Raw genomic sequence first — 14,754 nt, 5'->3', positions numbered from 1 at the left:
TTTATTGCATGTAGACTTTTGGATAGCAGCCATTCTGACTGGTGTGAAATGGTATCTCGTTGTGGTTTTGATTTGCATCTCTCTGATTATGAGGGATGTTGAGCATTTTTTCATGTGTTTGTTAGCCATCTTTATGTCTTTGGAGAAATGTCTATTTAGTTCTTTGGCCCATTTTTTGATTGGGTCACTTTTTTTCTGGAATTGAGCTGCAGGAGCTGCTTGTGTATTTTGGAGATTAATCCTTTATCAGTTGTTTCATTTGCTATTATTTTCTCCCATTCTGAAGGCTGTCTTTTCACCTTGTTTATAGTTTCCTTTGCTGTACAGAAGCTTTTGATTTTAACTAGGTCCCATTTCTTTATTTTTGCTTTTATTTCCAGTATTCTGGGAGGTGGGTCATGGAGGATCCTGCTGTGATTTATGTCGGAGAGTGTTTGCCTATGTTCTCCTCTAGGAGTTTTATAGAATCTAGTCTTACATTTAGCTCTCTAATCCATTTTGAGTTTATTTTGGTGTATGGTGTTAGGAAGTGTTCTAGTTTCATTCTTTTACAAGTGGCTGACCAGTTTTCCCAGCACCACTTGTTAAAGAGACTGTCTTTTTTCCATTTTATATTCTTGCCTCCTTTGTCGAAGATAAGGTGTCCATAGATGTGTGGATTTATCTCTGGGCTTTCTATTCTGTTCCATTGATCTATATTTCTGTCTTTATGCTGGTACCATACTGTGTTGATGACTGTGGCTTTGTAGTAGAGCCTGAAGTCCGGCAGGTTAATTCTTCAAGTTCCATTCTTCTTCTTCAAGATTGCTTTGGCTATTCGAGGTTTTTTGTTTTTCCATACAAATTGTGAGATTATTTGTTCTAGTTCTGTGAAAAATATCAGTAGCTTGATAAGGATTGCATTGAATGTATAAATTACTTTGGGTAGTGTACTCATTTTCACAATATTTATTCTTCCAATCCACAAACATGGTATATTTCTCCATCTATTAGTGTCCTCTTTGATTACTTTCACTAGTGTTTTATCGTTTTCTATGTACAAGTCTTTTGTTTCCTTAGGTAGATATATTCCTAAGTATTTAATTCTTTTCGTAACAGTTTAGTAAGTAAAATTAAAATGTAAGGGTCAAGGAAGGAAAAAAACCTTCTACTATCATGATGCCCTCCCCAATCAAAGAGCCTAGGTGGTCCAGAAAAGTTTGGAGATAATGGCTGAATTCAATAATAAAATTCTCAGGTAGTATTGATTTAAACTAATGCATACATCTTTCAATGATGCTTTCCTGTTTTTATGTCCCCAAACCTTCTCTTTGCTTAATTAAAATAAAATAGAATTAGTTGAATTGGATGTCATGGTTGTCTGTTATCTACCCAAAATTTGTCTCTTAAAACATTTGGATTTAATGAGAGTGCAGTTTCTAATGATGGGAGCATCTATTTTTCCTGAAGCAATGCATGCTTCCTTTCTAAATATATTTAATCACTCTCCTAATCCTAACTCCTTCTCTTCTCACAGCAAAGGGCTCCCTCTCTTTTATTTTTATCCCCTACTGGAAACCTAATGTATTAAAATTAAATAATCATTGATTTATTTTCTTTTTTTAATAATGAGCAGAGACAATTGCAACTTCCAATCAGAGTTTGTAATTATTGTGATATTTCTAATTTCTCATAGTAAGCTAATATTATTTTAGCTCAACTGCAAGGAAAACCTAATTGTATTTAGATGTGTAACTTTACTAGAGTTAAATAGTTTGATTTACTGATACTGATATATTTATCTTACTTAGGGAAACCCTTTATAAACTTTTTGAATATTTAATTTTCAGAGAACTTTGTTGGAAATTGCAGTTTTACTTATTTCCCATGTTTAAACCTTTAACGACCAATCAACTTATTTTCCAGGATCTTTCTGATATGGAGTTAAAATTCACTTGGTATTATTGCAGAGTTGTGTGCAGCTTTTTAATGATTAAGAATCTTACATAGAGAAATGGTATCCCTCCAATGTCGTTGTGAGGAGGTTGAGGACGTCTTTCTATGCTCTATAAGTTGACTCCAGATATGAGTAGGTTCTCAGTACACATTTGATGACTGAGTTGATGGTGTTATTGAATCACTAAATAATTGATGATTAATCAGAAAGAGGAAGTGTACGTAAAAATTCACATTAAAAGGTGTTTCATTTGACATTAAAATTTAAAGGCATGATTGACTAAAACGGAAACAGGAGTTTAAAATTGATAGAGTTTATTGCATAATGCTGAAAAAAAAAGTGCTCAAAACTTAAAGATACCAAAAATTAAAAAGACATAGCATATAAAATTAAAAAAAAAAGAAATATAAGAAATTAAAATATACAAAAATGTTATACTCTATTGCTAATCAAAATATATATTTCATGATTTTAATTGTGTTAACTAAGCAAATATAATAATGCCTCAAGTTTTTTTTTTTATTTATAATTTGTGCCATATTGTTATAGTTTTTGAAGCAATGGAAAATGACCTAATTTGTACATAAAAATGTTTCACATGTGTGTGTATATATACATACATATATATATAGATATATATCTATATATAGATATATATATGAAAACCCAGCAGAATGTGTAAGGAACTGACTTTTACTTCTGGTTTATGGGCTCACCTGGTGTCTCAGATGGGAAAGAATCTGCCTGCAATGCAGGAGACCTGGGTTTGATCCTTGGGTCAGAAAGATACCCTGGAGAAGGAAATGGCAGCCCACTTGCCTGGAGAATCCCTTGGACAGAGGAGCCTTGTTGGGTTCATGGAGTCACAGAGTCTGGCAGGACTGAGTGACTAACACCACCATGGGATTGGTTAAGCATGAATTTTTGAAGGGCACTTTTCTCACCCTGTAACACATTGCAAGCTTTGGAAATTTTATTATGCAGATATACCCATAAAATAATTAATTTTCTATTAAATAGTGAAGCAACCAAATCCAAAGATTATTTGAGAATAGTGTCAATAATTATGGGCTTCCCTGGTGGCTCAGTGGTATAATATGCTTGCAGTGCAGGAGATGTGGGCTTGATTCCTGGGTCAGAAAGATCCCCAGAGAAGGAAATGGCCACCCATTCCAGTATTCTTGCCTGGAAAATCTCATGGACAGAAGTGCCTGGTGGGTTACAGTCCATGTGACTTAAAATAGTGATATTTATATTAGCAATCCCCTGGGCATACAGTTGATTAAACTATTAAAATAAGCAAAGCTATACGAGAAGAGTTTATCAAAAATATTTTAATTAAGATGAAAATTTGGAAAAACAAAAAATAAATGGTAGAATTTATATTTGAAGATTTTGATATGTTAATTTTGGGCTCCCCTGGTGGCTCAGCTGGTAAAGAATCTGTCTGCAATGAAGGAGACCTGGATTTGATGTCTGGGTTGGGAAGATCCCCTGGAGGAAGGAATGGCAGCACACTGCAATATTCTTGCCTGGAGAATACCATGGACAGAGGAGCCTGGTGGAGTCCATGGTGTCACAAAGAGTCAAGCATGACTGAGTGACTAACATCATGTTTATTTATAATTGCTAAGTAGATAATTACCCTATGAATACAGTTTAGCTAACATAGAAAAGGCTTTTAAATTAAAAAAGGAAAATCAGAAAATATAATGATTGAAATTATATAGATATATGTATATAAGGAAAAAGTAAAGGAGAGCAAGGAGATGTATTTTTATGTTGAATTTCTGAAATACATTTTTAAACTTACATTTTAAAGAGATAAAAATTGAAAGAATGCAATCTTCTAGATGACAGTGGTAGCAGAATCAGATATGAAGGAGGATAGTACATGGATTACAGAAATACAGAAAGTGAAATAACAGGTTGAGTCCACAGAATATGAAATTTACCAGCATGCATCTACCATATATAACGGTTTATATCAAATATATAGCAATTTTCCAAAATGTTGCTAGCCTCAATGGTTTTCTCAAATATCTCATGTGCACTAACTGGCAATGAATATAAAGTTATAGCTTCAATGAACCTAAAAATGGAGAAATAAGCTTTCTTCTTAAGTATAACCCAAGAAAGATACTGAAGAGATAAGGAATAATGGCTACAAACTGTTGTTTAAATCAAGAAATATATTCATACAGGAGAGAATCTCCAAATATATTATTTCTAAATTATATAAGGATATTATTATTAGTAATTGATGTGCAGACACATTATATGCACATATGTGTGTCATATACATGTGCTAAATAATGTATCTGTTAGATTCTCTGTCGTATAAAGAAAGGGCGTCAAGACATTAAAATGATCTGATCAAGATCATATAGCAAATTCACTGGTTTTCAGACCATGGCCAGGTGCACAGTCACTTGAGAACTTCCCCCCTCAAAAAAAATCAGCAACCCAGAGGAAGACCTTGAATCAATGCCAATGTTTAAAGCATGTCAACATTAAAAAAAAAAAAAAATTTCCTGAGTGAGTACAGTGTATGAAAACTTTGAGAAACACCAAGTTATATGTTTGATGAAATTAGAACTCTAAAAATTGTAATTCTGCATCCAAACACACGGCAATTGCCAAATCACCATTTCTCCAACCTTTTTTTGCAGATGAACTACTTCTCAGCTGTGCCTGTCCTATATTCACCATAACCATGGAGGTGAACAGTAGTGTGAACGAGTTCATTCTGCTTGGGTTAACACAGAATCTACTAAAGGAGAAAGTAGTATGTGTTATCTTCTTATTTCTATACCTTGGTACTCTGTTGGCAAACTTCCTAATTTTGATAACCATACAATATAGCCAGACACTTCAGAGCCCCATGTACTTCTTTCTTTTCTACTTATCCTTTGCTGATGCCTGTTTTTCAACAACCACTGCCCCTAGGTTGATTGCAGATTCTGTATCTGAGAAGAAAGCCATCTCCTTCAATGACTGCATGACCCAGATCTTTGCATTTCACTTCTTTGGGTGCATGGAGATCTTGGTACTTGTCCTCATGTCCTTTGATTGCTATGTGGCCATTTGCAAGCCCCTGCGGTACACAGCAATCATGAGCCAGCGTGTCTGTGGCACACTGGTGAAGCTGGCCTGGGTGGGAGCCTGTATCCATTCTTCAGCACAGATTCTCTTGGCTTTGAAATTACTGTTCTGTGGCCCCAATGTTATTGATCACTATTTCTGCGATATGCAACCTTTGTTGAAACTTGCCTGTGTGGATGCTTATGTCATGAACCTACTCATAGTGTTTAACAGTGGGGCCATATGCATGGTGAGTTTCCTGTTGCTGCTTATCTCCTATGTTTTCATCTTACGTTCTCTGAGTAACTGTAGCACAGAAGGAAGAAGGAAAGCCCTTTCCACATGCACCTCCCACATTACTGTTGTTGTCTTATTCTTTGTACCATGTATATACATATATGCTCGCCCTCTAACTGTATTTCCAGTGGACAAGATGGTGGCTGTGTTTTACACTATTGTGACACCCTTTCTCAATCCTCTGATTTACACTCTGAGGAATGCAGAAGTCAAACAGGCCAAGAGAAAGTTATGGTGCAACAAAGTCTGACTCGAGATGGCAAAGCAGAAGATGCCAGCTGCCAATTCTGTCAGAGTTTAGGTATAATTGGATTGATGGAAAAGAGAAAATGTTCTCATTCTATTGTGGATAGTATAGGTGTGTTCCAGTGGGGAATTTAGGGGAATAGGCAGAATGAGCACCCAGTAATATCTGTATTGTTTTAACCAATGTCTCAGAGAGAGAACCTGAAGATCCATCATCTTTGTGGGGGCACAAGCCCATTCCTCACGTCTGCTGTCTGCTTTGATGTTTCTGCTTGTGAGCTACATCCTGTTCTTTTTGTAGGTTTAACTTCTGGTTTTGTACAGTATTGTTTATCGTTGTTGTTGTTATATTTCTTATCCAAGTTTAATAGTTTGTCCCTGATTTCTATCATCCATTTTGTTGGTAAACCAGCTCTGGAACTACTGGGTCTATATCATATACTTTCTGGCTCAAGAGTCAATAGCATAATGTCACACCCAGAAACCTATGATCCCCAAGGAGCATAAATACCAACTAGTTAAGCCTCTATTTGGTGTGTGTCTCCCCTCTATAATACTCTTAAAAATTAGTTTTTCCTTTGCCTGACTATGTACAAGGAAATAACAACTCACTTCCTATTCAAATCAAATAATTTTAGTTATAACAAAGATATTCACTGTATTGAAACATAATTTCTCTATATGTACATTAATATGTTTATCATGTTGATTATTATTTTCATATTTCTTAGTTTCTTATATGTATATGTTTTTGTATTTTAAGTTCGTGGACACTTCCCTAATCTTTGGTTACTTCTGACTGGATGACCATTTTGTAAAGCTGTTAGAGTTATATTATAAAAACTAACATCTCATGGATGAGGTCATACATATGAAAAAAGGCAATAACTGACAAATAAAATAGAACTAATGTCATTATGTGTGTGTGTGTGCTCAGTCGCTCAGTCGTGTCTGACTGTTTTGAGACCCATGGACTGCACCCTGATAGGCTCTTCTGTCCATGTGATTCTCTAGGCAAGAATACTGGAGTGAGTTGTCATTTCCTTATCCATGAGATATTCCTGACTCAACAATGAAACTTGCATTTCTTCAGTTCAGTTCATTCTTGCATCTCCTGTATTGGCAGGCAGATTCTATGCCACCTGAGAAGCTCATATTTTTCATGCATCTCACTAAATTTGCATTCTTGTTTGAGTACTGTTAACTAATGAATATCAACAGTAAGAGCCAGTCCACAAGGGAACAGACATTGAGTCTACCTCTGAGAATAAACATAAACAAGACTATTATGCTATAGTTGAAACTCCAATATTTTGGCCACCTGATGGGAAGAACTGACTTGGAAAAGACCCTGATGCTGGGAAAGATTGAAGGCAGGAGGAGAAGGGGACAACAAAGGATGAGATGGTTGACTGGCATCACCTATTCGATGGACATGAATTTGAGCAAGCTCTTGGAGTTGGTGATGGACAGGAAAGCCTGGCATGCACCAGTCCATGGGGTCACAAAGAGTCGGACACGACTGAGCAACTGCACTGACTGATTTCCCTATAGATCTGAAAACTGGACTGTAAACTGTGGCAGATGAACTCATATGATGCCACTTTGAGATGTTTTTCATGAGCATGTCTCTTTGGGAATCTCAGCACTCATGGACATTTAGACTCTGACAATCAAAGTGTGGAAGATCTGATTATATTCTTTTCTGTAATAACTTTTTATGGTTAAAGATGGTAACTGGTTTTATTGCTGTGATCATTTCTAAGAATTTTTGCAAGCCTGTTTTCTGTCTCTCAATTATTCTTTCTCTGGATGTATTCATAGCTTATCCCCTCAATACTTTTGATTTATTATTAAAATGTATCTTCTCAATAATGACTTTTCAGACTACTTTATAAAATTACAACGCCCACCCAGTAACCTTCTGTATCTCCTGTTCTTCCATCTCTGGCTAATTTTTCTCCTTAGCACTTATCATTCTCTAAACTGTCATACAGTTTATTCATTTTATTTTCTGGTATAAATAATACAATATACTTTTATGATGGTAGGAATTTGTGTCTTAAAAAACTATTACATCTCCAGTGCCTAGAATAGCACCTAGCATAGTGTAAATGCTCAAGTACCTGTTGAGCTAATAAATAAATAATTGTATAGACATATATAAACCACCAGAGGCTAGAGAGTGGCATGGAAAGGATTGTCTGTCTTACTTCAGAAGGAACCATATTATAATACCAAATGATAAAGAGCAGAAGGAAAAATAAAGAATATAATTATGAAGAGAAGACACACAGAAAGCCATAATCTGGTCCTTTGACTAGAAGAACAAAATTAATAATGCCCTGTCATGTGGTGGTATTTACATGAGTCTATATATTTGTCATAAGTTATTTACTATATGTTTAAAGTGGTGCAGTCTATTGTATGTAAATCATACTTTAAGAAGTTCATTTAAATATAAAAATATACAAAAACATTTTTCTTTCCATTTTTCTCTTCTCCTTTCCTTTTTCTAGTGACTGATTTAAAAATGCTATAGAAATTATAGAAATTTTTATTATTGATTTTCATTGTCATTAGTTATAATTCACCAGTATCATCAGGATTTATATAATAATTAATATATCTAACAGTAACAATTTCTAGAATATGAAACTAGAATACATTAAGAAACTTGCTTAAAGCCACAGAAACATGTCATGAAGATAGAATTCAATTAGATCACACCTACACTCAGAGCTTCTTCTGTCAATAGGAAAGATTTGACTTAAAGGACAGAGTCTTTGGTAACTTTTTGGAGCCTAGCCTATACCTCCATGTGACTTTGAAAGTGTGTTTTTTCCTTGGAATAGGGTACGTGGGTGGAGCTCTTGGTAACTGAAACGGACATTATTAGGACAGAGTAGGAAGTGAGGAGGGCTCTGTGGGCAGAATCTTCCATTTGACAGTCTTGTCTGGGATTAATTAGCCTCATGGTTTGCTGTGATTCTGGATTAACTGAACTAAATGGCTCATTTAGCAAATCCTTCAGGGTTGGGTGGGAAGGGTGAAGACATTTTTCCTTCAAAGCCTCAGCAAAGAACTTTTAATGAGTAATAAATATCTGTTGGAGGAAGAAGAAATGTTTAATTCACATGCTCTACCAGGGAATGATTTGGGGTAATGGATATGGCCACTTGGAGATAGTTTTATCATAGAATAGTGAGAATATTTCCTATTTATTCTAGAAATTTCTAAGAGCAGAGTAAGAAACTTTCTGCCAGTATTACAGACCCTTTTGAAGAGTCTAAATCAGGCCTTTTAGGAAGAGTTGTTATCTATGGAGTATCTTCTCTCCCCATAGGTCATGCGACAGAAAGCAGAGTGGATCTATTTAGAGTACAATTTACATGTTGCAAATACTGAGCATGATTTGTCTTCAAAGTAAATCAGAATTGAAGGAGAAAGAGCTCATAGCTTTTTTTGTTTTCCCCACAAAGAAAAAAGTTAAGTTTTCAAGCCCAACTGAACAATTTCCTTTTTCTTGCCTCCCATTCAAGACTGGGTTTTAGGTCAGTTGCCTCTACCCAGTTCTGTCTCCTAAGAAACCTCAAGTTCAAGAAACACATTTCCCTTTTTTTTAAATTTTATTTTATTTTATTTTTTATTTTTTTGTAATTAATTTATTTTTTATTGGAGGCAAATTATTTTACAATATTATATTGGTTGGTTTTGCCATACATTGACATGAATTCGCCCCGGGTTTACATAAGTTCCCCCTCCTGAACCCCCCTCCCACCTCCCTCCTCCCTTTATCCTCCCTCTGGGTCATCCCCGCATGCCAGCCCTGAGCATCCTATAACATGCATTAACTCTGAACTAGTGATTTGTTTCACATATGACAACATACGTGTTTCAATGCCATTCTCCCAAATCATCCCACCCTCACCCTCTCCCACAGAGTCCCAAAAACTGATCTATACATCTGTGTCTCTATTGCTGTCTTGTATACAAGGTTATCATTGCCATCTTTCTAAATTCCATATATATGCGTTAGTATACTAAAAAAAAAAAAAAAAGAAACACATTTCCCTTGGAGATGAGAGGATTCTAATATTTGGGGAAGCCTCTTCTTTCATTGGTCTCTGCTTAATGCAACACTGGTCCAGGCCCAATTCTTATCCAAACTGGGGACATTGAAGGGAGCAGTGGCACAGTATTCTACACCTACACATTTCTTATTTACAAAGCATAGGGACAGGAAAAGGACACAGGCACAGATTAATGATATGCAGTGGATATGCACTGATACTGGTGATGTTGTGATACTTATTGTCCTAATTATTATACTAACATTTTCTGTCCAGGACACACCATCGTCCCTACTTACAGCCCTAAATTTCATTCTCTTTCTGGGATTAGAGTAAGGGATAATATAAGGACTGGAGAAGAGAAAGATAACTCTCTAGTGAAACCCTGGGATAAACTACTCTTTATCCCTAACATGGGTCTTCGCTCACCCTTGTCTTGTGAGGTTTGCCCTGTCTTATCCCCTGGTTCTTCTTCATTTTCTGGATGTTTCTCACAATCAGATTTTGCACTTTTCCTGCCACTGCTCTCTAATCTCTCTATCCCTTACTCCTCACTATTATTTTTCAGATATACATCTAAAATGCTGATCTCTTTGACCCATCCTGAAGTTTGCACCCATTTACTAGTCAGAACATGCACTGAACATGTCAGAGGTTTACTTCTTTGCCTGCTTATGATTTTCTGGCTTTATGCTGGCTCCTCCTGGGTGGCTGGAGACTGATATTTTACGTAACAGTGTGGAGCAGAGTGTTAGCAAGAATTGCCATGGAGCACAAATGCTTCAGTTCCAGTCCTGGTTCCTCTCTGACTATTCTCTGCTGAATCCTGCCTCCCAGCTTAACTTGAAGTAAACAAAATAGAATAATATGAACTTGTCTTGGTATGACAGTCTCTAGGCCCATCCATATCTCTGCAAATGGCACGGTTTTGATCCTTCTATGGCTGAGTAATATTCCATTGTGTATATGTGCCATATCTTCTTTATCTATTCCTCTGTTGATGGAGGCTGCTTCCGTGTCCTGACTGCAGTAAAAAGTGCCGCAATACACAAAATATTAAAACAAACCTGAAAGGATTGCACAATTCATAAACACACACACAACACATACACACACACCTACACACACATGTAAACATGCCCTCTAAAATGGATTGCCATTAGCAAGCACGTTATTTGACAGTGCCAGACTTGGCTGCTGCATGCAGAAGCACTGGTACTGAGTTAGAGGACTCTGAGAGCCACGGTGAGTATTTCAGTCATTGTTTTTGAAAACTATAGTAATCATTTTATTGCATTTGTGATGCATCATATCTTTAAAATGTTCGCTTTTCCTTTTCTTTCTTTTTCCATTTGGCCTTGTCTAATGGTATGCAGGATCTTAGTTCCCTGACTAGGGATTGAACTTGTGCCTCATGCACTGGGAGCATGGAGTCTTAACCACTAGACCGCCATTGGTAATACTGATGTTTATGAAATATCAGCCTGACTTTATGGTAAGTAGGACTTATTAATTCTTACAATCAAAACACACAGAGAGATCTCACTCAAAGTGTTACTTTCCATCCCCTAATTTTTTGTGTGAGACATTTTATTTAGAATTGAATGAAAATGAAATACCCTGTGAAAAGACTTACTGTGTTCTTTGTTTTAGAAATATAAAAATGATCATGTTTCAGGGCAGTGAACATATTCTCTATAATATTATAGTAATAGATACATATCATTGCACATTTATTCAAATCCATAGAATGTACACCACCAAGAGTGAGTCCTCTGGTAAACCATGAACTTCAGGTGATTGTCAGTGTAGCTCCATCAGTATAACAAACGCACCACTCTGGTAGGATAGTTGATAATGGGGTGGAGGTTATACATGTGTTAGGGCAGGGCTGTATGGGAAATCTCTGAACCTTTCTCTTAATTTTATTGTGAACCTAAAACCACTATAAAAAATAAAGCCTTAAAAATGATAACAGTGACAGCACAAGATCCTATTAAATATAACAAGATATATTTAATTTTGCTATTTTGCATGAGACTAATAAAAAATGAGCATTTAAGATCCTTCTCTAAGAAGTGAAAGTCGCTCAGTCATGTCTGACTCTTTGCAACCCATGGACTATACAGTCCATGGAATTCTCCAGGCCAGAATACTGGAGTGGGTAGCTATTCCCTTCTCCAGGGAAGGAAATAAGAAATCCAAAGTCACCAAAGAATCATACCTGGGGTCACTGAGGGTCCAGACTTTATTTCATTGGGACCACAGTGGGTCAACTTGTATGCTTCCCACTTAGTTTCTTAGTGTAGGGGATAGAAAGACATATCTCTCCTGGAAGTTGCATATCTTCAAGAAGGTAGGCATTTCATTGCAGATGAGCTTAAAGTCCAACTGGAATTTTTTTTTTTTAATGACAATTTTGTTAAACAACTTAGTTATTTCTGTTCTTGCTGCTGCTACTGCTGCTAAGTCACTTCAGTCGTGTCCGACTCTGTGTGACCCCAGAGATGGAAGCCCACCAGGCTCCCCCGTCCCTGGCATTCTCCAGGCAAGAACACTGGAGTGGGTTGCCATTTCCTTCTCCAATGTGTGAAAGTGAAAAGTGAAAGTGAAGTCGCTCAGCCGTGTCCGACCCTTAGCGACCCCACGGACTGCAGCCTACCAGACTCCTCCATATCGGGGTCCAGCCTCGATATGGCCCAGGGTATCCTCAGGATGAACGGCGTAGGCATCAGAGAGAGAGAGAAAGAGAGAGACAGGGGCTGATGATTCCTTGGTTTACGCTGGAAACCAATAAAACCCCAGCATGGGGTTTGCTCTGTTTACGTAGGCCGCAGGCGCCCTCTCTAATCGCTGGAAGCACCCCACCAGGGCACCCCCTCGAGTGGGTCTTAGAAGCCCAGGCAGATAAGTAAACTCAGAGGGCCCAGCGCTCCAAGGATCTCAACCAGAAAAAGGAGAATAGAGAAAAGGATGGAAAAAGAGAAAGAACGACACGGGGACACCAAGCTTCAGTGAGCAAGGCCCAAAACTTTATTTTCCAGTGTTGCTTTTATACCCTAAGTTATGTGCATAAGAAACAGAGAAAGGGAGGTATAGAGTCACGCCAAATCGCGTGGGTCAGCAGTCTTGACCCTTATCAGGATCAGGGCTTATTTTTGTGTGTCTCGTGATAAAAGTTTTTAGGTGGTTTACATTATCTTCTGGCCAGGGGGCCTGCTAACAGTTTTATGGCCCTCTTCTCCTGACAATAGGTTAGTTAGCAAGTAAAAGACTTTTCTTTTAAGGTGACTTTCCTAAAGTTAGGTGCATAACAAAGTTACATTCCTATAAGGCACCCGTATAGTGAGCTGCAAGAAAGGAACTTATTAACTTAAGATCTGATGTGGTTAAATCAAAGGCTACTACTTATATTCTCTATATGTGATTAATATATTTCCAAGGATACAATAGATAGAGGAAACTTTGCAGCAAGCATTGATTCAACAATGAAATCTTTTTTAGTACTACTCTAATGATTTTAACTTCTTCAACAGATTCCTGTATTTTAGAATATGAGGCTTTCTGTCCTTGCATGGCTTGGAGGCTATAAACAGTCACATTCGTAGTTGTAAGAGCCCGGACAAACTTTTCATGCAAGTTAGAAAGCTATTAGAGGGACTTGGATTGGAACACTCCTATTAAGCCGAGGAGAACTTTTGAACTACAGCTCTGAATTAATGTTTTCAGAGAAAGGTGGTTGGGGGGAAGCCCCTGTAAGTATTAGAGGACTTGGTAAGAGGCGTAAGATAGTAAAGCAGTCAGACTCCAGTTTTCTTTGGGGTAGATGCTCAGGTAAGTCCAGGGGGTTCCTCGAGTCCTGATTAGCCTTTGTCCATCAGGCCTCTTCCCCAGTTGACCTTTGCCATGGGTAGGATTTCCCTCGCTGGCTCCCGGCATCTCCATCCATGGGATTTTCTAGGCAATAGTACTGGAGTGGCTTGCCATTGCCTTCTCCGTTCTTGGGTAACGAATAAGTCAAGATAAAAGCTGCTCACATTTTTTAGGCCTCTACATTTTATATATCCCTACAAAAAAATATTCAAACAATACACTCTTGTTTTCATGGCCTCTGACTAGGTAGAAAACCTAGTTTTCGAAGCTTTTCTACTATGCTTTTGTTGTTGTTCAGTCGCTATGTCATGTCTGACTCTTTGCCACTCCATGGTCTTCAGCATATCAGGCTTCTCTTCCCTCCATGATCTCCTGGAGTTTGTTCAAATTCATGTCCATTAAGTCTGTGATGATATCTAACCACCTTGTCCTCTGCCACACCCTTCTCCTTTTGCCTTCAATATTTCCCAGCATCAGAATAATCCACCTAAACTAGAAGTTTCAGTTTGATTTTCTTTTTATTTGCTTGATAAAGCATTTGCTCTCCATTTGGAGAAGGAAATGGCACCCCACTGCAATACTCTTGCCTGGAACATCCCGTGGATGGAAGAGCCTGGTAGGCTGCAGTCTATGGGGTCATGAAGAGTTGGACACGACTGAGCAACTTCACTTTCACTTTCATTCATTGGAGAAGGAAATGGCAACCAACTCCAGTGTTCTTGCCTGGAGAATCCCAGGGATGGGGAAACCTGGTGGGCTGCTGTCTATGTGGTCTCACAGAGTACGACTGAAGTTAACTTAGTAGCAGCAGTATCATGTCCATTAAAATATTGCTTTCCTCTCTTCTTCCAAAGCCCTCACTCCTCTGAGTTTTATTTCTGGATTCTAGACTTTTTCACATCCAAAGGACTGTGTTCCTTCTACTTTCCTCTTCTCATGGGCCCATATTTACTGAAGGTGTTATGTACTTTTATTTATATATTGAAATACATACTAAAATTTCTGAAAGCATCATTCCTAACTTCTGGTCACCATGAGAAAACTAGTGTGATACACAGTGCCAATGTGATTTCAGCTACTTAGAAAAGGAGCGTAAAGTTTAAAACAGTTGTGCAGTTGTTTTGTAGGTAAAAAAAAATTTGGAATTGTTATTTTTGGAAAATTAAAAATTCCTCTTGGAAAGTTCACACTCATAATCATAATGGAAGTAACCACTGCAATTGAAGGTACTGCATACGTGCATCT

General features: G+C 37.5%; 1 protein-coding gene across 1 annotated transcript; it reads left to right on the top strand.

Moving 5' to 3' along the window:
- The first annotated feature begins 4,652 nt into the window (after positions 1 to 4,652).
- Positions 4,653 to 5,567, top strand: LOC129553531 (olfactory receptor 4C11-like). Its single transcript, XM_055422360.2, has one exon. It carries the CDS (start codon positions 4,653 to 4,655, stop codon positions 5,565 to 5,567), a length of 915 nt encoding a protein of 304 aa, XP_055278335.2.
- Positions 5,568 to 14,754: the final 9,187 nt, after the last annotated feature.

This window comes from Moschus berezovskii, chromosome 14 (assembly GCF_049115385.1).
Source record: "Moschus berezovskii isolate FMDL1 chromosome 14, NW_MosBer_1.0, whole genome shotgun sequence".
Lineage (NCBI taxonomy): Eukaryota > Metazoa > Chordata > Mammalia > Artiodactyla > Moschidae > Moschus > Moschus berezovskii.
This window is presented reverse-complemented; position numbering and strand designations above follow the sequence as displayed.

Excerpts from the sequence above, each read along its gene's own strand:
- LOC129553531 (XM_055422360.2), top strand. The coding sequence starts at position 4,653 with ATGGAGGTGAACAGTAGTGTGAACGAGTTCATTCTGCTTGGGTTAACA.